The 25429-nt window shown below is 35.5% G+C and overlaps 1 protein-coding gene across 2 annotated transcripts in view; it reads right to left on the bottom strand.

The window, feature by feature from the left end:
- The window catches only part of LOC143249461 (sodium/calcium exchanger 1-like), a 104928-nt gene that overhangs the window by 7836 nt on the left and 71663 nt on the right, over positions 1-25429 (bottom strand). For both annotated transcript variants that reach the window (XM_076499357.1, XM_076499358.1), the window contains exons 3-7: positions 12780-12871; positions 7926-8077; positions 5003-5102; positions 3861-3977; positions 3478-3636 (exon numbers count right to left, since the gene is read on the bottom strand). In XM_076499357.1, the coding sequence (XP_076355472.1) occupies positions 3478-3636; positions 3861-3977; positions 5003-5102; positions 7926-8077; positions 12780-12871 (620 nt within the window). The remainder of the gene's footprint in view (positions 1-3477; positions 3637-3860; positions 3978-5002; positions 5103-7925; positions 8078-12779; positions 12872-25429) is intronic.

Raw genomic sequence — 25429 nt, 5'->3', positions numbered from 1 at the left:
CATTTCACCTCACACAATGAAAAAACGATTATTTCGACCTTTAATATATACTAAAAAAAAAGATCAATTCTTACATAAAATGAAAACTTAATGATCGTTATACATTTATATACATGTTAAAACTGTTCTTTTTCACCAAAAGTAAAATTGAAAAGAAACCTTATGACATAGAAGATTAATGCATCTTTTGATTGTTCGTTTCTGTTATGGATCGCAATTTCATTCGTTCTAGGTTCATGAGCAGAGTTTGGGTCAATAAACCCAGAGAGCTGTCAGGAGTTTTGGTTTAAAATTATCTGATCTCAAGCCGAAGCTCTGGATCAGAAGTAACTGGGGCGCTCAGAAATTTTGTTTCTCTTCGCCCACCCATGGTGGTGATTGTTTGAGTAACCTGTATATTTGGAACCCGCGAGATGATAAAATCTAAAATCTGGATTAAAAAACAATGTACGACATTCTCGACACCTGACTCAGTTAAATTAACTTAGCAGGCAAGTAAGTAGCGGCGGAAAAACCGACGACAGACGTTGGACAGTGAGTATCTCATGGACAAACGACAGTTATAGACGTTAGAGTCCTTCAGGGCGACGGGGGATCTGTAAATCTTATGCCAAGATTTTGATGTGAGAGAAACGGGAGAACCCTTAGAAAGCCCACTTTCACTAACTGGTGTCAATGATGACTGGCGTGAAGAAGAAAATGCTTACAGATGAAACTTATTTTTTTGAAATTTCTTATGGAATACAAGTTCTTGAGGCTGGGTTTGGGAAAAGTGATGCATCGAACAGGGTTTTTGTCTTCGCAGAGGTCATGCACTGATTATCATAGAGCATAATGTTCGGCTGTGCTGAGAAAGAGATTGTAACAATTGGAATGGTTTTAGTTATGTTAAGATATTAATGGTCGGGGTGGAAGTTGGTGGGGGCTGCGTGTTGAGGGATTCTGTCGTCAGAGTAGCTTCTTTCAGTCGGTAAGGTCTGGTTTGGGTAGTTTGCGTGACGAGAGTGTAAACATCGGTTAATGTTGATGAATTAACAGTTGTAGGTCTGACGGCATGCGTAGACTGGTCAGAAATAGAGGCTGATTTATAGGTTGGGATTCATGTAGATATCAAAAAAGCTGACTGGTGACGGCGGGAAACGCTGTTTGGTGCTAAAGCTGTGAGGAGGGATTAAATGGTTAGGACGGAGGGCGGTTGTTTTCGACGCGGTGGTTAAGCTGGAAAATGCAATAGTTTGTACATGACGCCGTGGTTCAGAATGGTTCTGACTATTGCTATGGAAGTAGTGGCTATATCTGGACAGCTCCCAGGAAAACCGAAGATAGGCGACTGGAACTACAGGGGTGGTGCATTTGAGTTCCATGAGCTTCGCAGGTCGTGAAATTCGGAAACGGCAACGGCCGCAGAAAGATGCCGTCCCGGCTTAGGATCCTGGTCTTCCGTAGATTTAGTGAGGTCCCAGGGTTGTATTGAAGGGCGAAAATGGCTTAGGGAAAAGTCGTTGGGTAAGCCTTGTAGGATTACGGGCAAGATCGGGATAAAGACAGTAGGTTGTCTAGCCGCGTTCAGTGCCATGTCGTAATCAAAATCAATACTATTAATGAATCGCAAACCAAATCAAACTAAACCGCAAACAAACTTAGCAAGGGTTTAGTTTAGAGAGTATGTTTTTTGAATTTCGCGCAAGGCTACTCGAGAGCTATCTGCGCTAGTTTAGAGAAAGAGAAGGCTGAAGAATTCTTTCCTAACAACGTTGTGGTTCTTCTTCGTTCCCTCACATGAAAGATTATTTAATTTTGTTGGGAAATTTACCTGTACATAACTTTTGACTTGTGAGAAATACTAAATTAATAATAAATAAAATTCGTGGCAGGTGTTTCGATTTAACACTTTGCATCTCAAGAAGAGGTGCAAAGTAATCGAGGGCGCTCAGAAGAGACCTTCTCTTCGCCTTACACGCGAAGTTAGATTTAGCTGGACTGGTGATTAATAGCTATACCTACAACATTTAAAGTTAACGAGATTATGCAGTCAACTGGTGGCAAAGGTCCGTTGGTGTTTCACGAGAGGTTAAATATTGACTCTATATAAAAACAAAACAAAACACGAGGGTAGGGATCTGTAAATCCTAATACCCAGTAATTTAGCTGTGAGAGGAAAACGGGAGTACCCCGAGAAAAACCCACTTTCACTAATCAGATGCAAAAAATACTAAACGCAAACGCAAACTAACGTGGTAGGGGTTTAGTGCAGAGAGAGAGAAATCTGAAGAATTCTCTCTCCAACGGGATGGTCAGAAATGTTGTGGTTCCTCTTCGACCCCTTTCGTGAAAGATTATTGAAATTAGCAGGGGGTTTTGTTTTTCTTTTATTTTGACCCCTTTTTTGGGTGTAGGAGTGAGGTTGGTCATAATATTGATGAGCGAGACAAAAAAAAACAACGAAAGAAATACCATTAGGCCTCTAAACTAAACTAAACTAACGTGGCAGGGGTTCAGTTTAGAGAGAGAGAAATCCGAAGAGTTCTCTCTCCAACTGGGGTGTTCAGGAACTTTGTAGTTCCTCTTCGTCCCCTTTCGTGGATTGTTATTAGGATTAAGTGGTGGGTTTTTTTTTATTATTATTTTAATAAATTAATTATCGTTATTATTCTTGACTTTTTGGGTGGGGAATGTCTCACTAAATGGTCTTTTGGGTGGAGGCAAAGGCAGCAGTGGAAAGAAAGGCCGGGACCTGTCGCGAAAAGAAAAAGTTGGGTAGATGTGAAAGTGAATGTAATTCACTTAAGTTCAGATCAAATCAAACGGCCCGATTCTGGGTCTGGAAAAAAGGTATTTTTTAGGCCTCTTATAATAGTTATGCTATTTATGCAATATTTAAGCAATATTTATGGTGTTTTGAGTCCGTTGTACTTCAGCATACAGTAATCTAATTTACTTTAGGTATGTGGATAACGTTCAGTCATGTCCTCGAATTAATTATCCAATATTATACAGCCAAACAGTTTAATGGCTGTATATTTGTTTAATTTCATTTTTAGCCAGAGGTGAAAACGATAAAAAAGAATCTATGACGTAAAACTGACTCAAAACCCTATCGATATAACAAACGTCAATTTTTAGACTTTAAAGAAATAACCAAGAAAACGAGGAAACTAAATTGAATTGCGGCAACTGCTTGTTGTATATATATAAGAAAAAAAAATGTAAGGGTCGACATTTCGAAAGTTTTCTAAAGACAAAATGTTGAAGAATTTCGAAACGTCGTCCTCTACACTAGTGTTTCTACAATAAGCAGTTGCCGTTCATTCAACTTTTGTCTAAACAACCTAAGGGAAAATAAAACAGTTGTTTTTGCAAAAGATCTACTTTGTTGAAATTCATTAAAAACTTTGTTCACCAAACTTCTCAGATATACACACATCTGATGAACAATAAGATCCTAAACGATATTTCTTTATATAGATTTTCGATTACCTGGAACACTTGTACCAAGTGCTACGAAGGAAATTGCAGTAACAGTGTCACGTAAACCTATTGTACAACCGAAGTAAGAAGCTAAGTCACCGACGATGCCCGTTATTATGCCTATAACAGTTATACTGCTCACAAAACAGGCCCAGCCTCCCCAGTAGTCTGACATGAGAAAAAAAGCAAAAATTAGGAATTGCTGATTTTGGTTAAATAAATATATCTTATAATATGACTCATGTTAGACGCATATTTTTTAATTTTTCTATTTATATTTCTCTGCATTCCCTGAACGTCAGCATATGATAATTTAATAAAATTTTTATTTAAAACAGAGCATTACTGGATATTGTAATTTTCTTTAATCTGAACAAATAGACAGTGTTTACCTGTAGGCGGAACAAAAGCAAAAAGTACTTTCCAAAATATTGTAAAAAAGTGCACAACGTAATCTCCCCAAGAAGGTAGTTTTTCATCATCACCTTCTTCACTTCCTTCATCTTCCCCTGAAAGGAAAGGTGATTTAAAACATAATTGGAAACATAGATATAAAATTGCCTATGTCAGACAGATATTATTAAAACCTTGAATCTAAACTTTGAAATACATCTAAGTAAATGACCAGTATTATATTCATTATAAATGTTTCGGACAGGTCCTGTGGTAGAGTTTCGGATTTCGGAGCTTACAATTCCTATAACACCACAAAATATTCCCAGCATTTTACGCTGTTGGTGTGTTATACTTAGTTATTTGGTGTGGATGGTAGGCAGTAGAATGCTGCTAACTGACTGCCTGCTTCTAGTGAATAGTTTAAAATTACGAGCGGTGAAAAATAGTTTTAGCAGCTTTGCCATAAATAAATATAGAAACATATACCATTGCTGATAACATTGGGTTGGGCCTATCTTTGGGGTTAATCATATCCTGGACTTTGTTACTAATGCTTTCTACCAACGATAGGCACCACGTGATGGAACTGAGCGTTATTTTCTGAATTCTAATTGGCTGCATGTTCACAACCAATAATTTGGTTTAGTGTTTTGGACTGTGGTAGCCTGTTTCACTCACATATCACTGTAGACAAAATTTGAAGGCAGTTAGATTCTGAAGATTTCTTAAAGATCTGGGCATGTTTCTGTGAACAGAGACAAATGTAGTAAGATACGCCCAATAACCACACTATTTATTGTGTCATTGTGACTCTTAATACCCTTATATTTTCAAGAAAACTACGCTTCTTTGCAAAAGAACTACTTGTTATTACAACAATAAAATAACATTTTTGAACATATACAAGGCTATATGAAATAGCAAAGTGGAACAGTTTGTTCTGCTGCGGAGATGCCGAAGTTCCACCACTAACACTATCCTGTTCTGACAACTGAAGTGTTCTATATTCATTCTAGGGATTTCAGATCATTATTTTTAGTGTTTACAAGACGCAGTGGTGTTGTGAAGTGAAATGGTAACATTATCAAACACATGGTTACATTTTCATTATTTTGTCGAAACTATAATAATGACCTACCTGCATTCACGGTGACAGCTTCAATGAACTGTTCTCTCCAGGAAGATGCTCCAAGCGTTAAAGACACATTGGCTTTTTGAAATAATTTATCTACTGTACTCTGAAGAAAGAAAAGTCAAAAACTGCATTTCTTAGATATTAATCTCTGAGAGAATAGTGTAAGTTAGCTCTTAAGGTCTGAAGTTTAGTTCGTTTTCATCAGTTAACGGCAGCACCCTGAACACAAACACTTTATAATTAATATATAATTTAATTAATCGATCAGTACAAAAGTTTACAGTGCTTTTTGAGGTTAATGTAACGTTACATATTTTCTATAGCTATCTAATAACACTATAATACAAAGCTCAAAAGGACACTTCATTTACAGCACAAAAAGAAAATATTTTCGCTAGGTGTAGGTGTCGGTTTAACAAACTAAAGGGCCCTCAGTGGCACAGTGGTATGTCTCACGACTTAAAATGTTATAAACCGGGTATCGCTTCCTTGGTGGGCAGAGTGCAGATAGCCTTTTGTATAGCTTTGTACTTAATTGCAAACAAACAAACTAAACCTCTCATAGCCAGCTAGGTGCAGGTATCGATATAAAATAAACCTGCCGTGTCAAAGTTAATTTGAGGTAGGTACCGATTTGTCATAATAAATCTGATGTATCTTAGCGATAGATACTAAAGTAAATATGCTGTGTCATCGTCAACTGGGAGTAGGTGTTGATATAAAATAAATCTGATTTATCTTAGCTATAGATACTAAAGTAAATATGCTGTGTCATCGTCAACTGGGAGTAGGTGTTGATATAAAATAAATCTGATGTATCTTAGCGATAGATACTAAAGTAAATATGCTGTGTCATCGTCAACTGGGAGTAGGTGTTGATATAAAATAAATCTGATGTGTAATAGCCACTAGGAGTGAATGATGATTAAGAAATTATAATGAAACTAGCTGGGTATAGCCTTTGTTTATTGATTTGTTTTTAATTTCGCGCAAAGCTACACGAGGGCTATCTGTGCTAGTAGCAACGCCTCCATACATTTATCAGTTACTGTTATATTTATCTTAGTTACTGTGAATTGAGACACATGTCCATAAGAACGACATCACTACAGTTTGTTTGATAACATTTCTTTGATAAATTCTAAAAAAAATGTAATGATACTCTGATAGTCATAGTTGCTGTAACTAATAGCCTGTTTAAGAACAAGTCTCGTCAAGTTTATTGATGTTCTGGAATTTACCTGTTCTTTAAATAACCTCTGATCTTTGAATCTGGTGACATTTTTATATATTTCGTGTTTGTTTTCATTTCTGAAAAAAAAGAAACTGATGAACAGCTTCACTGCATTTTAAATACGCATCTCTTCACTGTGTTGCACATTCTATCATTTGCAGGTTCATCAGGTTCCGCAAGTTTTCTTTCTAGCAGATCATCATGGTGCAACAGCTTAAGCTACATCCGTATATGCTGAACTGGAGATTTATCTGGTGTGGGAATTTTGTGTTAAACATTTCATGACATCACTAAGATATCACTTTTGTTAGTCACAGCATAACGGTTCACAAAACGGCTCCGAGTTTGTTTGTTTTTCGTGTAGAAACGTTTAGGTTATAGTTACATCATCTCTTCACCCATCCGAGATCTAATTACAATTAATCATAGATTAATTTAGTCTAATCGTGCCTAAAAGACTTATGTACCATGGATGGATATTAAAAGTCAGTGATGCTGTTCGTCAGTGTCTTTTTGTCAGAAATGAAAACAACATATATAGTTTAATTTCTACTAATTAGCGGTTAACTTATTACTAGTGTTGTAATAATAAAACTTACCCAAGCCATTCTTAAATTCCCTAACTAGTGATAATTCTATCTTTAATTTACAGTTTATATAAAAGCTCTCTAACTTTAGTATTACCTATATTTTTATAGTGACTTTTTCAAGCCCTGTATTAAAACAATATTTTCACTGTGACTTATATTACCTTTGTTCTAATGAAGGATCACAAAGAACATGACGCAACTTTAACCAAGTCACGTTACGCACGTGAATATTGAGGCGGTGTATATATTAACGCTAAGTTTTGTTTTTTGTTTTTGAATTTCGCGCAAAGCTACTCGAGGGCTCTCCGCGCTAGCCGTCCTTAATTTAGCAGTGTAATACTAGAGGGAAGACAGCTAGTCATCACCACCCATCGCCAACTCTTGGGCTACTCTTTTACCAACGAATAGTGGGATTGACCGTCACATTATAACGCCCCACGGCTGAAAGGACGGGCATATTTGGCGCGACGGGGATGCGAAACTGCGACCCTCAGATTACGAGTCGCACGCCTTAACCCACCTGGCCATGCCGGGCCCTAACACTAAGTAACAACAAAATGTGAGAAAATAATGTTTAATTGTATTGCATTGTTTCTTCTACTAGCATCTCAAAGCACGCAGATCTTTATACATTGTCTCAGACATTCTACCAGTAGAAGTAAAAGTGAAAATGGATAACATAATTATTACAAGTTAAACTGGTATATTAAGTTAGCTGTATTCATTACTTGGTTAATTGTTAGTTCTGATTTTTGCAAGTAACTTGCTTTGATCAGATGATAATGATGGTATAGTAATTCAATAGATTATGTTATGGTACTGAAATAGAATATTTGAATTATATAACTATACACACATATTTCTGTGTTTCATCACTTATGAATTAAGTTTTTATAAGCATGAATATTTACAGCTCTATCATTTGGTTGGAATGTGGTAATTTTAAAAAAGGAAAAATATTATACATTCCGACAACATAATATCTGTAAACTCTGCAGTGTGTATAAAAATATGGATTAAACACCATTTACGATTTAATATATACATCACTGTTAACTATTTATTTCTGATTTAGCTTCAAAATCAAGTCAATTGTTTTTACTTTAAATTCTTTGCTTTCTTTGATCTTGATGGCACATTTGTACCTCTCCCCCAAGCGTGGTTTTCCTAGAAAAGCAATCTTTTCTGCTTCTGTAAATTTCTTGTTAGGAGAATTATCGTTGATGTCCTGACCTGTTTCTTCTTTCAGAAGATCTGGAAAAACTTTGGGAATTAGGACTTTTCTAAGAAGATAAATCGTTATTAAAAACGTTCACCAAAAATCTTTAAACCTCTTGGCTTTAAACTTTATCACAGTTGTTCGCGAGCATTCTATAATAAACTACTTGAAACATAAACCATTATTTTGTCATGAAATGCCCAGTAAGTATTTCCACTTCTTTGTATGTTCCCTATATTTTGGGTGTCAGTCCAGAGTAACAGCATTCCTGTCACATGTCTGAATTTACAAACTGGAAATTGACTGAACCTTGTATTTTGTAAATAGCATTGTCCTACATTAACTATAAAATTGGATCAACATTATGTTGTACTGAACAATATTTGAGCAATGAACAGACCATTTCACAGCTTTAGCTCTTTCTTTATTAAAACAACAGAATGTTGGGAACTTCTTCTGAGATGCTATTTTATATCGATTAATTGGGATCAAACGAACAAGTTGACGGCACATATAGAAAATCTTAAATAAACCATCAAAATGACAATTGGACCTCAATAATTCAGACTTCTTAATCTTTATATAACAAGTACCTTATTTTATTTTTACGGCGTGGCAAGTGACAAGTAGAAATTTCTACATATAGTAGTGACAAAAACTATCTAGCACTTCAAAGAAAAGCAGATCAGAACCTATATCTTTATACAAAAATGTAATGGTATTCTAAATGCGCTACACAAATTACCCTTATAGGTTGTTCACAAATTTCTTTATTATTCTTGGGGATAGAGCTCAAGCTCGACAACAAGTAAAAACCACATTCTTTTACCATTCTACGCAGACAAAAATATTTGTATAGTTTAATAACAAACGTCTCAATTTCAAACACAACTCAACTAGAAGCAGAAACACAAATTTAATGGACTCTGAGATGATTAGGTCATAAAACGCAATATGAAATCACAGTTTGTTATTAAAGGTTAGGAGTCACGCAAATGAACAATGTATTTAACAAGAACATCCGACGTTTCGGTGTAATACAACGAGATTTAGTAACCGAAAAATAGTAGAACGAGAAAGAGCGTTTCCTTAGTTTAGAACCAACTCATACATCATATAGCTCTAAGCTTCAAAGGCAGTTCTTTTCTTAATAACATTTGTTCAGAAAAGTAAAAGAAAGGTTTCAAGCTTTGTTAACTAAACAGAAGATTTATATAATCTAGTTTATTGATACCATTGTATCCTCAAGTGTTTTTGGATAATGACAGGTAAGCTAGTCAGCTTTAATACGGTTTTAACTAAGATATGTTTAGTGCATCTAAATCTCACTCCATTGAAGTAGACATAAAAAAATAAAGAAAAAATTACGAAAAACAAAACAGTTCATGATTTATTCAAGTTAAAGTTCGGTGGACAAGAACACTGTTTAAACTTTGCCCATTTAACAGTTCAACATATTCTGATGTATTGTGTAACGAGGAGTACATAGGCTATAGAAGCGAAGCTACTCCAGTCAGAGTCAACCTCGTAAAGAGTGATGTTTAATCTGAGGAACAGCTAAGTATCCCACTGTCAACCACCTCATTGGCCACTTCCATTATAAGAATGCAATGTTTGATCTTCACTATTTCTACTGTTTTACATGGTTATTAAGACAAAAAACCCGATTAGAAGAAGTCTGAAGGAAATCCTCAGCTATCTAAAACCCTATAAGTAACATAAACGATAATAGATTGATCTAAAAACAAGGTTAATTCTTCTCAAAGCTGACTGATTACTTACAAACTGTATGTAAAAAATGTACATCAACAAAATTGCATGAGTAAAATTTGGTGCCTTTTAAATTCTACAATTATTTAAAAAATCAAATCTGGTGAAGCATTACACAAGCTTGAACATCTTTTTCTTCTATTACTCTTAATAAGTTCATTATGACTTTCAACTTAGATTAATTTAAAACTACTATTTTATATATATTTTCATCTGCCACATATCAGTGTCTAGGCTGGACATGTTTGTAAATACGTTTGTTTCTTTCATTCATCATTGCATTTCAGTTTCATTGAAGGAACTAACGGGTCAATACCAGGTTGCACTCTCTCTCTTCGGCCAGATGAAGTATCTGTATCGTAGTAGGCATCACTGACACGTGACTAACTATGCCCAAAAGGCTATGTTATATGCAGTATACAACATTTAATGTTACGATTTTGAAATCAAAAGCCGTCGAAGCAATAAAATCAATAGGGCTATTAATAATAATGATAAAAAACATCACACTGCTCCTAGCGGTAAAAAATCACACTGCTCATAGCAGTAAAAAACCACACTGCTCATAGCGGTCAGCTCAATGTTTACTTTTGTGCTAAAATAAAGTAATAAAGCTGAATAAATGTGTACAACGTCCGTAGTCTAATGTGATGTTTATCACTATTACATTCTGAACAACAGACCAACATTATGTATAAAGTTTTACTCCTACCAAATAATGGTGTATAACACTTTACAACTCTTATATTGTATATTGATAGAACACACAAGATATGTCTGTGGTGCTAAATATATTTTATTTTTACAAAGTGTTCCATAAATAGCCTCTTTGAAGTAAATATTTACCGTAAAATCCCCTTTGGTTTGTTTTGTTTTGAATTTCACGCAAAGCTACCCGAAAACTCTCTGTGCTGGTCGTCCCTAATATAGCAGCATAGGGCTAAGGCGAAGGAAGCTTGTCATCAATAACACCAACTCTTAGGCTACTCTTTTACCAACGAATAGTGGGATTGACCGTCACATTGTAATGCTGGGACGGCTGAAAGGGCGAGCATGTTTGGTGTGACGGGGGTTCGAATCCGCGACCCTCAGTTTTCGAGTTCAGTGACTTAACCACCGAGCCTGGCCAATCCCCTCTGTACAACCAAAATACTTCTAATTTATTATTATTATAAATTTCAGTTAATTCTTATCTTACAATAATATTAATGTTTATTCGACCCAAGGGACGAGATGTTAGAGCATATATTAAATATTTTAATAAAAAAGCACAATATTTGCAAGCCACTATTAATTTATTTACAAGTCAAACAGTTAGGCAAGTCACGTGACTTGAAACAAACTTACAAACAATACTCAATTTTGAGGTGGAAGCCCTGGATGAAAAATTAAACAATCTTTTGCCTCAACTATATTAATAATAGAAACATATAACATGATGGTGGCTAAAGGTTTATCAATATGACTCACAGTCACAACGATAAATTTATTCATAACTTGGTAAAAAAAATGCGAGAAAAAAGCTCCTATACTACACAGGCATGTAAAATCAGCACTTTATTTGTAGGCGTGTGAAGTGTTAAGAAATATTTAGAAAATACTGCACGTGGTTGAATTATTGAAGATTTACAGAAAGTCAGTTACACTTTATAAGCAGAATCTGCATATGTTCATGCAATAAGGTACGCGTTTAGAACTTAAATATTTAATTCACGGCAAATGGATGGGTATTTATGTAGCTATACAATGTAGAACCAAAGGATAATAACTCGAAGAAGGGAAAGTTCAACATCTTTTTGTGTAAATGGAGAAAATCATACAGGAAAACAGGAACAGTTAACGTTGTCACATCTCAAATATATCTGAAGCAACATTTTTATTGGAAATGTGAAAACCTCCATCGAACTAGTCATTTCGATAAGTTGGGCATATCTTTAGGCACCGTTAAAAAATAACAAGTAACAATTTAGCGTTGACAGAACCTCTAAAGCTTCCAGACATACCTCAAAATTAACGACTGTTTATATGAGAAGCAGCCTATAAAAGCGGAACCACTCCATAACGTACTTATCAAGTCCTGATGCAATCTCAATGGAATTCCGCGTTTTTTTCCTCTATTTAAATTTCCACCGATGCCCACCAACACTGGAGGGTTACTTGAGTTTCAGTGAAAAGTTGTACAATGCATTATTTGCACTGTGCCCATCGAATGCATCAAATTCCAATTTTTAGTATTATAAGCCCTCAAGCTTACAGAGCATCCATCTAGTGGCACACCGGATGACCCGTGTAAAGATTTTAAGTTGTTTCTGTAAAACTGACCATAACGGCCTTAATACAATTCATTACAAATAGGAAATAATGTGTAAACTTTATAATATTAACCCTTAGTAAAAATCCACTTACACGCACACACACACATTTTAAATTTAACTTCAACTTCGACTACTTGTAGGTTAGTAAATAACTCGAAGTAAAACAATAATAGATTTCCATTATTCTGATATAATTATAACTTTGAAAGAGTGCGAACTAAATGTGTTGCAGCATGCAGGTGAAATTGATGAAATCAGCAGTTTTACAAAAAAATGCGAATAGCTCTTTATTTTACACTTTTATCTAAATAACATTAGATATTCAAATTATTTCTCATTATGTCCCAAGAGAGTACGGAAAATACTAGCCTTAGCTAATGAAATTAAGTACTTGATTGTTTTAAAGAAATCTTTAAGTTAAATGGAAATGTTCATGTCCGTAGTGATCAGTTGATGTTCATACATTTTCAATGAACATTTTATGAACAAAGAAACTGTTGTGCTTAGACTTTAGGATCAACAAAGATGATCCTAATTGATCATAAAAATGACAAAATATAACAGGTTTTGTCTTCATACATGTTATACCTAATTTTGACCTTTATTGGTTCATTGAATGTATTTCTTACTAATATAAGTTTATCTGTCTTACCTTCTTCAAGCTGAGGATTTCCCAGCTCCAAGTAAAACACTATATCTTTCTCATAACTTTCATTGTCGATGATATGAATAGGAATGTCCTTGCTGTAGAAAAAAAAGATATACCTAGTTTAACTATTTTCAGACTGTATATTATAAAATATTTCACTTACAGAAACTAGTCTTAACAATGATAAGTTATCACTCGAATAGAACACTTACCACATTTGTTAACTTGCCATATCAACAGGACGTACTATTCATGAAACATCTGGACATAATACATTGTTGATTTTTAAATAGATTTAAATTCAATATCGTAATCTTCCCACTTTAACAGCATCTTAACTGTGGTTTAATATTGAAATAATTCTGCCAGTGTCAATTGCAAGTTCGGATTCATTTACTTTATAAGCACTTTAACACTGGTTAACAATGAAGTCATTTTCTGTCAGAGTCTATCGTAAGCTCGGATTCTTTCCGCTACAAAGAAATATTGCGACTTTTAGGACTCTAAAACAATAACACTTTTGTGTGTTGGCATGATATTTAGGTAATAATAATAGACTGCTTGAAACGTACTATATGACATGATATTTAGACAATAGTAACAGACTTCCTGAAACGTACTATATGACATGATATTTAGACAATAGTAACAGACTGCCTGAAACGTATTATATGACATTGGCTAACATGGTAAAATAGAATAAATCAACACAGCTTCTTAATGTTTTTTTTTCAGATACATACTTTTGCTAGAGGAAATATAAGTTGGACAATTTCAGGAAAGTTTTGCCTCGTGTTTAACCAAAAAACTGCACAATGGATCATGTGTGCTGTGCTCACTAACAGTATCGAACTCCAATATTCATAGTTATAAGCTCACAAGTTTACCGCTGAATCACCGAAGGAGACGTTTCAGAAGAAATATGGTTTTTGATAAACACAGAAAATAAAAAAAACTATCGATTTTTGGTTACGGTGATTTCGATTCTAAGAATGAAATGAACAAAACACAAAAAATACACACACATACACAAAAAGAAAGCCTGATAACTTGAAGATTGTGAAGTATGTTTTATGTTCGTTTACAGTACTTAAGACAAACATTTATATAAGATGAGTAAAATATTGTCATTAAATGTTTGTATAAACTGTTTACATGTAAACTAAAATGGGGAAAGAAAGCTGTTCTCCTGCTGATCTTATGAAAATACATTTTATTCTTCAAGAAATGTTAACTTTTTGCCACCATGTTACAAGACAACATCTTATATATGCTGTCACAGGATTATCAACTGTTTTATTTGATCATTATTTGGTCATGCGACCTGGGAGGATAAAATAGACCTGGACCTGTACAATTAGAAAGTCGAAATATTTAGTTTATTTTTTTAAATTTCGAACAAAGCTACTCGAGAACCATCTGTGCTAGCCGTAACTAATTTTTGAAGTAGTCAGTATCACCCACCGTTAACTCTTGGGTTACTTTTTATCAACAAATGGTGGGAATGATCGTTATATAATAACACCCCCACAGCTGAAAGGGGCGAGCATGTTCGGCGACGGAAATTCAAACCCGCGACTTCCAGGTCGCGAGTCGAGCACCTATAATCACCAGGCCCAAGTCAAAGTTACTGAAAACAGTAATAGTATTTTTGGTGACATTCGCCGAGCCCTAATTCATGATGACGAGAAACTCACTTGAAGTAAATATGTATTTTAAAGACCCCTGCTATGGGTATTAAAAATAATTATAATAAATTACAGGAGAACGTTTCGACCTTCTTAGGTTATCTTCAGGATAACAAAGAGAGTATGCAACTGACCGTTGCTGGGCACATGTCTTAAGAACGAAACTGTAGGAGCGTTACAGTTAGATGTCAGGTTATTAAGTATTATAGATATAAGTGTTCCTTCGTATTGGTCCAGTTTTGGTTTGATTTCTTGTAGTAAGGCTTCTTTGATTTTGCGTTTGTTTGTGTTGTTTGTTTTTTTATTTCGGGCAAAGTTACTAGGGGGCTATTTGCGCTAGCCGTCCCTAATTTAGCAGTGTAAGACTAACCATCACCACCCACCGTCAACTCTTGGGCTACTCTTTTACCAACGAATAGTGGGATTGACCTTAACATTATAACGCCTCCCCAGCTGAAAGGGCGAGCATGTTTGGTGCGAAGGGTATTTGAACCCGCGACCCTCAGATTATGAGTCGAGCGCCATAACCACCTAGCCATGCCGGGCCATGTTTGTATTTCTTTCCCTACTCAATATATTGGTGTTTTATATGGTTATGTTGTGCTTATTTGATTTGCAGTGTTCAAAAAACGTGCGGTTTCCTTTTTTTTGCTTGTTTCTCCGATATAGAAGTCCTATATGTAGCACTTGTTGCATTGTATTTTATAAATAATGTTGGTGTTATTTTTATCAGTATAGTTTTTACACAGTATGGATTCTGGTTTTGTATGTGGTTTTTCAATGAATTCAGTGTTTACTGGAATTTTGTGTTTTGGTGCGAGTTTTTCCAAATGTTCGTTATATTTTTATTGATATCGGAAATATATGGTATGCAGCAGTGTAAGGTTTCTATCGTTTGTGGTTTCTTTAAATCTATTATCATTTGTTTGTTGTTGACTAGGTTGTTGGTCTAGATGTGTCTAATTTTGTCAACATTTCTTAAGGAAATTTGTTGTTGTTGAAGAAGTGTTGTTTTTGGTTGATTTCGTCATTAATTTTATCGAATGAGCATAGACTCATGGCTGTGTTTATTTGGTTTCTTAATATGTTGAGTTTTTGTTTCATGTGCTAAGTCCAAGGGAATGTATTATCCAGTATGGGTGATTTTTCTGTGAATTTCTGTTTTGTATTATGTATCGTTTCTTGTGATCTTGAAGTTGAGAAATGCTACTTGGTTAGTTTTCTCGCATTCAAAGGTGAACGTAATGTTGGGGTGTGTGAAGTGTATGCTATCTGTTTTAACTCCATTATGCTTGAACTTACCTACAATACGCCATTGTTAACCGTACACGCTCATGCGATGTTAACAAAACTAAGAAACTTAAATAAATAAAAAAATGCCAATAGAAGAAATAACATTTATTTCATCCAAAAGTGATAAAATGGAAAACTAATCCATAGTTTTGTAAATATAAAATTATCCAAGAATTGTAATCAGTGTATAAACATTATCCATTACTTACAGAAAAAAACTGATAAAAGCTATGTTAAACTCAAAATACAAGGAACTGAATGATTTGCAAAAATAAAAAATGAATCTAGACTATCAACGCTCTTGCTGCATTCAGCCAGACATTTACAAACTCATACAACGCAACATCAATCAAATCAATAGTAAGAAGGACAAGAAAAAGAAGACACGTCACAGCAAAAACTAGATAAACTAAGGTTCCAACAACAAGACGCCAACACGACGAACCATCAACCAACCTCAAAATTAACAGACCCGACCGACACTTAAGCACTGAAGAGATACATTTGCTCAACAACGGACTCATCTCCACGGTAACACCAAGAAGTATTCCATCCGTCGAAATGAAAGCTTGTATGGAAGACTTAGTTAGAAGACTCGTGATCTACACAAACCGAAAACACCAATTAAACAAGGGAATACAACCATCAGAAAGAAGACAACTTCACTTCGATAGCAATTCCATCGACAACCAACAACCTATCTTTGCAAGTAGAAGTTAAAACATATATTTCCCCGAAACACCCCAAACTAGTATCTTAAATAACTTTTTCAAATAATTCTCACATAAAAACATCAACATAATCTCACAGAAAAGAAAGCTAAAAAACAACCTTACACAGAAAGATATTAATTCTATAAACAACCTAAGACAGAACAACAACAAAATGCTAAACGCAGATAAAGGCAATGCATTAGTTATAATGAACATAAATGAGTACATTCAGAAAATGAGTAACATCTTATAAGATAATGTCCCCCGCTGGGACAGCGGTAAGTCTATGGATTGACAACGTTACAATCAGGGCTTCGATTCCCCTCGGTGGACACAGCAGATAGCCCGATAAAACCCACACAGCATACACATTGTTTTATCAGATACAAAAACAAATTAAGCGAATAAACAAAAAGTCCAACAAAAACACATGAAAGCCAACTAAACATAATGTTTCTATAAATGAAAAAACAACAATCTCAGACAACCTTTATTCCTACCTATGTAAGACCGATTCACGCACACCACAAACATGCGGAAACCCAAACCTCACAAACCCAACTGTCCACTATGACCCGTAATGTCGACCTATGAAACATTCAACTACAACCTCGGTAAATACATAGATAGCGTGGGCACTTTCTAAATATGTATCATCAGCCGGTTCTTTTTTCAAAGACTCTTTTAACTTTAAATCTATTCTCTATCAACTAAACCATAAAACCTTAATGGCCAGTTTTGATGTAATCGTCCTCTTTACAGAAGTCCCAACTACCGAAGCCGTAAGATAGCTTTAAAAACGTTATATCCAAGACCCCATCCCATTAAATCACATCACCAGCAACAAATTGGCAACTCGTATAGAATTCATTACCACCAAAACTAACTTTATATTCAACGACCAAAACTACTTACAAATGAATGGCTTATAAATGGGACATCCCGTGTCATCAGTTCTAGTCAACATTTTCATGACACAAATTGAATCTCAAGCGACCAATTCAGCCTTACACCCACCACTATACTGGTACAGGTATGTTGATGATACAATTACTGTTTTCACATCTACAGAACATACACTTAGTTTTTTCAACCACGTTAACTCCATACACCCCAACATTAAGTTCACCTGTGAATGCAAAAAAAAAAAATTAACCAAATAGGATTTTTCAACCTCAAAATCATGAGAACCGATTCGCAATTCAAAACAGAAATTCACAGAAAAAATCACCCATACTGGGCTATACATTCCCTGAGACTCAGTTCATGAAACAAAATAAAAAGTCAACATATTAAGAAACTAAATAAACACAGCCACAAAACTATGCTCACCAATAAAATTAATGATGAAAACAACATTTCATCAACAACAATAAATATCTTTCAAAAAACTTTGAAAAAATGATATACACACACATATGTCTGGATTAGCAACACAGTCAACAACAAACAATAATAAATTCAAAGAAACAACATACTGTAAAACCTCACTCTGCTGTACACCATATATCCTGATAACAACGAAAAAATAACCAACATTTGTAAAAACTCACAACAAAACATAACATTCCAGTAAACACTAAATTTATTCAAAAAACAACTAAAATCTATACTGTGTAAAAAACTACACTGAAAAACATCACACCAACATTATTTATAAAATACAATGCAACAATTGCCACGACTTCATATCGAAGAAACAAGCAGAAAAAACTGAAACCAGATTCTAATAGCACAAAAAAAACACTTTCACACGTTTCTGAACACTGAAAATCAAATAAGCACAACATAACCATAGCAACCACCAACATATTAAGTATGGAAATACATGTGTGTGTGTGTTTTTTCTTATGGCAAAGTCACATTGGAGTATTTGCTGTGTCCATATAGAGGAATCGAATTGCTGATTTTAGCGATATAAATCTGAAGACTTACCGCTGTCCCAGCAGGGGCCAGGGAAACAAATACAAAATCAAAGAAGCCCTGCTTATACAAGAACTCAAACCAAAACTGAACGAATATGTAGGAACACCTTTATACCTACACTAATTAATAACCTAACATCTAACTACAACACTTCCTACAGTCTCGTTCCTAAGACATGTGTCCAACAACTGTAAGTTGCAAACTCTCTTTGTTCACCTAAAGATGACTTAAGTAGGTCGAAACGTTGTTCTGTACTTTATTTTAATTAAAGTTTTAATACCCATACGAACTGTCATTCGAATACACAGTCCTAATTCAGTACAGTATTATACGAGGTCTGTTAAAAAATACGCGAACTGACGTCATAAAACAAAATGTACTTTATTTAGAAGTTACAGGTCTGGGACCCCTTCAAAGTACTCTCCTTCCCAACGCACACACTTATCCCAACGGTGTTTCCACTTGTTGAAACAGTCCTGGTACGCTTCTTTTGTAATGTCCTCCAGCTCCTTCGTCGCATTTGTTTTAATCTCGGAAATCGTCTCAAATCTTCTTCCTTTCAAGAGTCTTTTGAGTTTGAGGAACAAGAAAAGTCGCAAGGAGCAAGGTCAGGTGAGAAGGGGGGGGAGAACAGTGATTGAATTTTTGGCCAAAAACTCACGAGTTCTGAGGGCTGAATTTCGCAGCAACGCGATGCATTTTCAATTTTTCGGTCAAAATCTCGTAACAAGATCCAACTGATATCCCACACTCTTCAGCAAGCTCCCTGACAGTAAGACGTCGATTTGTCCGCACCAGGGTGTTGATTTTGTCGACGTGTGGGCCGTCAGTTGACGTGGAAGGACGTCCAGGACACTCATCATCTTCAATGGACTGTCGACCATCCTTAAAACGTTCATGCCACTTGAAACATGCCGTACGATTCATAGCAACATCACCGTAAGCCGTGTTAAGCATAGCAAAAGTTTCAGTCGCAGAATTTCCAAGTTTAACACACAATTTTACAGCAAGTCGTTGCTTCTTCAGGTCATTCATTCTGAAATCCGTCAAACGAAAAAATCGCACTTCACTTAAAACCGCGTAGCTAATACACAAATGAAGATATTTGCAATCGGGAAATGGCGTCGTAATCAGCTGATCTGTGCAAACCTAGCGACACCAAGCGGATTCCCCTGGAACCAACTGGAGCCGCGCAATTCAAACAGTCCGCGTATTTTTTGAACAGCCCTCGTATACCTAAAAGGTGTAAAAGCACCTATATACGTAAGATATTAAAATATTATAACACCAACCAATATTTCTCTGCTAAACACATTCGTGAAGTATTTTAATATAATATACACATGAATCGACACATGTTCCAAAGTGTTTATATCTGTATATCAACCTGTTAATCTGGTCACATATGAATGCAGGGTAATGCAAATCGCTGACCGCCATATTTCTAAGTCACGTTCTTATTATTTCTTCTAATGCATATGTCTTTTATTAAAGGTCGTTTTTATTGTTGCTGTAATTAGATGGGTCGTTATATACCTTATTAGAACTTGTGGAACTGAAGAGTTGTAGTATCAACGACGCAACTCATTAAACTGGGGCCTTGGCATGGCCAGGTGGTTAAGGCACTCGACCCGCAATACGAGGGTCGCAGGTTTGAATCCCTGTTACACCAAACATGCTCGCTCTTTCACCCGTGGGGGCATTATAAGTGACGGTCAATCCCGCTATTCGTTAATAAAAAAGTAGCCCAAGAGTTAGCGGTGGGTGGTGATGACTAGCTGCCTTCCCTCTGGCCTTACACTACTAAATTAGGGACGGCTAGCGCAGATAGCCCTCGAGTAACTTTGTGCAAAATTTAAACCAAACCAAACCAAACCATTAACCTGTTAAGAACGTTTCAAATGGTTCTGTTGTGATATCAACTGTGCATACTTCGAATAGCTGTAATTGCCGTACTAAAGATTCACGGTGGTGTTAGATTTTTAATTCACCTTGTTTAATCAAATAACAATAATCACGGCTATTAACTGGAGGGCAAATCTTTATTTGTATGTCAAATTCATACTGAAAAACTATTTAAAGAGTTAATGTGAAGCTATCAGTTATTTTTTCACTACTACAGTTATCAAATATGTAATCATATTGCCTGTTTTACAAGGAATGTTTTTTTTTCACAAAAGCAAGTGGCCCGGCATGGCCAAGCGTGTTAAGGCGTGCGACTCGTAATCTGAGGGTCGCGGGTTCGCATCCCCGTTGCGCCAAACATGCTCGCCCTTTCAGCCGTGGAGACGTTATAATGTGACGGTCAATCCCACTATTCGTTGGTAAAAGAGTAGCCCAAGAGTTGGCGGCGGGTGGTGATGACTAGCTGCCTTCCCTCTAGTCTTACACTACTAAATTATGGACGGCTAGCACAGATAGCCCTCGAGTAGCTTCGTGCGAAATTCAAAACCCAAACCAAAATCAAGCCTTCTAAACCCGGATGTCCTGGCACTGAGAATTTCTAATGCAGGCAGCAGGCGCGTTTGGTTTTAGCATTATTCAGAAAATCATTATTGTTAAGCGCAAAACAATAAAAAGGGCTGGCTATCTGTGCTCTGCCCATCACGGGTATCGAAACCCAATTTCTTGTTGTGTAAGTCCGCAGATATGCCGCTAAAAGTCTTGAAATACATAATGTAGTCGTATTACACGCTATAGACTGTAAATGATTATTGCGAAAACTGCATTTCTTCAGACGTTTTCTCCACCAAAATCTTTGACCATTTACGCTATAAAAGTTAATCTAGCCTCTATAATTTTATGTACACTTTTACAAATTTCATTAGCGATACTTAAATATTTTTCAATAATAAAACGTATTATCGTACTTATTAAAGATTACTATATTATTTAATATTATTAGATTTTTGAATACGAAAATTACACTTTCTAAATATTATTTCGAAGTAATAATTTTAAGTTACTAGAAGTTATAGAGAAAAGTAAAAAATATATAATTCTAAATAAATGAACGCACACTGCAAGACTCAACCCACGTTCAAGACTAGGATTTATGTCCCTCTAACTTAAAACAACAAGACATTCCTCGATCAGACGACCATGATTCACTACGTAGGACTCAAACTTTTATATATTATTTAGAAGTAATTGAAATAAGTAAGGATATAAAGATTAAAAATATATATATATAAGTGTATACCCAGAAATGTATGTTAATGTTTGTTTGTTAATTTCAATATAAATGGACAGGTTAGAGAACTCAATGTCAGACATAACTATCTATAATTTAGAAACAGTGAACAGAGGAAAGGTGGTCAGCCAGCCATCTATAGGAGTGCTTTAACCTGTGGTATTGACTGTCACATTTATAACGCCCCCCACAACTAAAAATACGAGGGGTGCTAAGCGGATATATCACGGTTCGAACCTTTGATTTTCGATTTGCAGTTGGGCACACTAACTTGTTACTGTAATGATATACACAATTACTTACTTTAAATAAACCACGGAATTTTGTTGATTTCGCAATTGCACAGTTTTACTTCTAAATAAAATACCCATTTATAACGTACTAAAATACGTTTCACGAGAATATCTTTTGTGCCATATATATCTATTTAAGTTTGTCGTTAAGAATAAAGTTACACAATGGGCTATTTGAGCTATACCTATCATGGAAATCCAAACTCGATTTTTCAGTGATATAAGTCCAGAGAGTGAAAGATGGGGCATCTATTTAAGTAAGAAATACAAATAAACAAATTTCCACAGTATTTGCATAATGTGTGTAATAAAGAGTTAATGGTCTACCAGTTTCATTCCCACAATTCTTATCACACTCTTACAGTATTATCTATATCGTTTAGACACTCCCTACATCATTACATATTTACGCACACTAGTTAATTCGATTTTTTTGAATTTCCGGTTTATTTCACTGTGACCTAAGCTATGGATGTTCAGAAAATGTGCCTAATAAAGGAACGAATCATTAATTTCTGTTATATTCGTTCTGAAGTTTGATTTATCACTCTCGTTATACCTTAGCTTTCACATAACTTGAAAATTAAATCCACTCTGACATGGTAACAAATGATCAATTCAGGACACGCAAAATTTGTTCCCTGAAGAAGGTGGTTAGGCAGAAGAAAGAGGGACAGTTTGTGGTTAATTAGTCTCAAATGGAAGCAGTAGTTTTGTATCATGGAACGTCGTTTTAAGTAACATAGTAGTTAACGTGGTAGCATAGAAGTTATCAACATTTGTCTCGATATTCAGGAACTCTCTCTTCTACACCAACTCTCATCAATCATCACTTTATTTGACACGTTTCATCATTAGATTTTCGAACACAAATTCGTTTTTCTATACGTCTGCAAGCACAAGTGACTTGAAAGGGCATTGCTTTTTTAGTGCGGAGATACACAATGGGTTATTCGAAATCTGTACATCGGGGTCAATCGAAGTTCGTAGAGTTAAGGCTGATTCACTGGGAGACAAGCTTTGATTTATTTTGATGTTCGCGCAAAGCTACACGAGGGGTATCTGCGCTAGCCGTACATGATTTAAAAGCTACAGACTAGAGGTAAAGTAGCTAGTCTCTTGGGCTACTCTTTTTACAAACGAATAATGGAATTGACCGAACGTTATAATGCTTGGTTTGTATAATTGTATGACAAAGCGACTGTAGATATATTTCAGTGTTAAAGATCGTGTGAAAATCTGTCCCTCGCATTTTGCTCCCTTGTTTGCTTGTGTGCTTTTCTTATAGCAAAATCACATCAGGCTATCTGCTGAGTACACCGAGGGGAATCAAACCCAAGATTTTAGCGTTGTAAGTCCGTAGGCTTACCGCTGTACTGGGGGGAGGGGGGGGGCTTGTTTGCAAGCTCTAGGTGAAAAGACCTGTCCTGGTATGACATTTTCTGTTTGTTACTTTGTTCGTATTTATGCACAAAACTACACAATAGGCCATCTAATCTGTGCTCATCCCAGGTATTGAAGCTTGGTTTTTAGCGATGTAAGCCCAAAGATTCACCGTCGATCCAATCGGAGGCTTATTTAAAATTGCAAAAGAAGTGTAGAGAAAAACTAATACCACTGTAATAGCCGTCATTACGATTATTACCAATGGCCCCTTAACATTTACTTCCCAAAGATAAATATGCGACTTCATTAGGAAGCTTGGACTTAATTCCAATATCCTCGCTAAAAAACTGATTAAGGTTCCGAAAAATTTCCTGCTTGGGGATGACGTGGCTTCGGTTGCCTATAATGAATCGTTTCTGCAAAGTATTGTGGATATTCTTCTCTGTATCATGCAAAAGATTTGGATTGACAATTAGTCTCAAGAAAACTGATCACTATAAAGAGATTGAAAAACCAGTACTTTACATCACTTTCTAACGTAAATTTTTTGGTACCGTCGATAGCTTTTGGTATTTGAGTTCCACGATCAGCCGAAATCTTAATCTTCGGACTGTAGCGGACTGTACTGACTAATCAAATCGGTAAAACGGTTAAGAAATGTACAGCAACGGGCACCTAATTAAATCTCTTATGTGTACAACATGATTACAAAGATCAACAGTTATCAAATAAGATAAAAATAAACACCATGTCTAATAATATTTATTCACGGTCCCCATGAGGTCTGGAGTTGAGTCACTGGAAACAATGCCAAAATTCACGTCAAAATTTCTCTTTTTTTCTCTTAACAAAGTATGAAATTTAAACTTGCATTCCTAACATCTCTCGCTCAGACTACTAATAAGTGAAAACTCTGAAATAAAATTCCACGAAATAAAAGTAAAATATTTTATTAAAAGTTTATAATTACATCATATCAATTCAAATATTTTGCACAGAGCTACACATATCCATCAGCAATGTTGAATTGATAGACTAGAAGAAGGCAGCTTGTCACAGGGCTGTTGCCAATATGATGGGTCATCAGATAAAGCATGACCAGACGGGCCTTAAAGACATGATAAAACCCTAAAATGGTTTTAATGCAACGTATTCTACCATACGTGGAAATAATAAACATGAATGTAACTAGTAAAGCAACTAAAATAACGCCACGAAATGCATACAAACGTATTCTGCACCAGGTTTTATTATATCCTCTAAATAGTTCAAAAAATTCTGAAAAAGTAGTTTTGAATTATCTTATGTATTTATTAAATTCCAATGAAAAGCACCAATGAACTTGATATTAAAACAAATAAGCAAATAGTTCCTAGGGTTTATATTTCCCTACATCCGTAGATGGAGGCTTTGAACTCAGGAATTAAAAGATACCTGTTATGTAAATGCAAAAAGATTCATTAGCCAGTCTTTACGTGTGATATTTCCAAAATTATTGAAGTGTTTATATTAATTTACACCTTCACTACATAATAAATGTGGGGTTCACATGTTTCTCGATATTTCTTTGGTGCTATTCTAGATGAGATGGCATGCATAAAGACTTTCTTGAACCTAATGTGTACTCTAACAACAATGGTTGACAGTCAACTCACAGTCAAGGTATAACGTATCCAGTTATTATTAATGGTCCCTTAACATTTACTTCCTAAGATAAATATGCGACTTCATTAGGAAGTTTGGACCTGATTTCAATATTCTCGCTGAAAAACTGATTTGGGTTGCGATATCTTTATTTAGCAGCTAAAGTAAGAACACTTGTCTTACCTAATGTTCCCCATGGAACTCTTAACAGATTGTTTTGGATTTCCTGAGAAACGTGAATCTCACCCTCACCACTCAACAGATTAAATAAGCTCTGGAAAAAGACCTAGCAATAAATGTTCCCGCAGTTCTCAAGATTATGTATCAAACTGACGGAAATATTTCTATGTTCGTGAAAATTATAGCCGATTCTACATGGTTGGTTATTTAAGTATTTTCATCTCAGAGTTGGGAAAGCCATTTATAGGTACAAAAACTCAATTTCAGTTTCCTGCAGCAACAGATGCACTATTACAAATAAGCAACAAAAGTCAATACCTCATCCAAACCAAACACC

Source organism: Tachypleus tridentatus, chromosome 4 (genome assembly GCF_004210375.1).
Source record: "Tachypleus tridentatus isolate NWPU-2018 chromosome 4, ASM421037v1, whole genome shotgun sequence".
Classification (NCBI taxonomy): Eukaryota; Metazoa; Arthropoda; class Merostomata; order Xiphosura; family Limulidae; genus Tachypleus; species Tachypleus tridentatus.
Note: the sequence above shows the minus strand (reverse complement) of the source record. Positions and strands in the feature narration are given on the sequence as shown.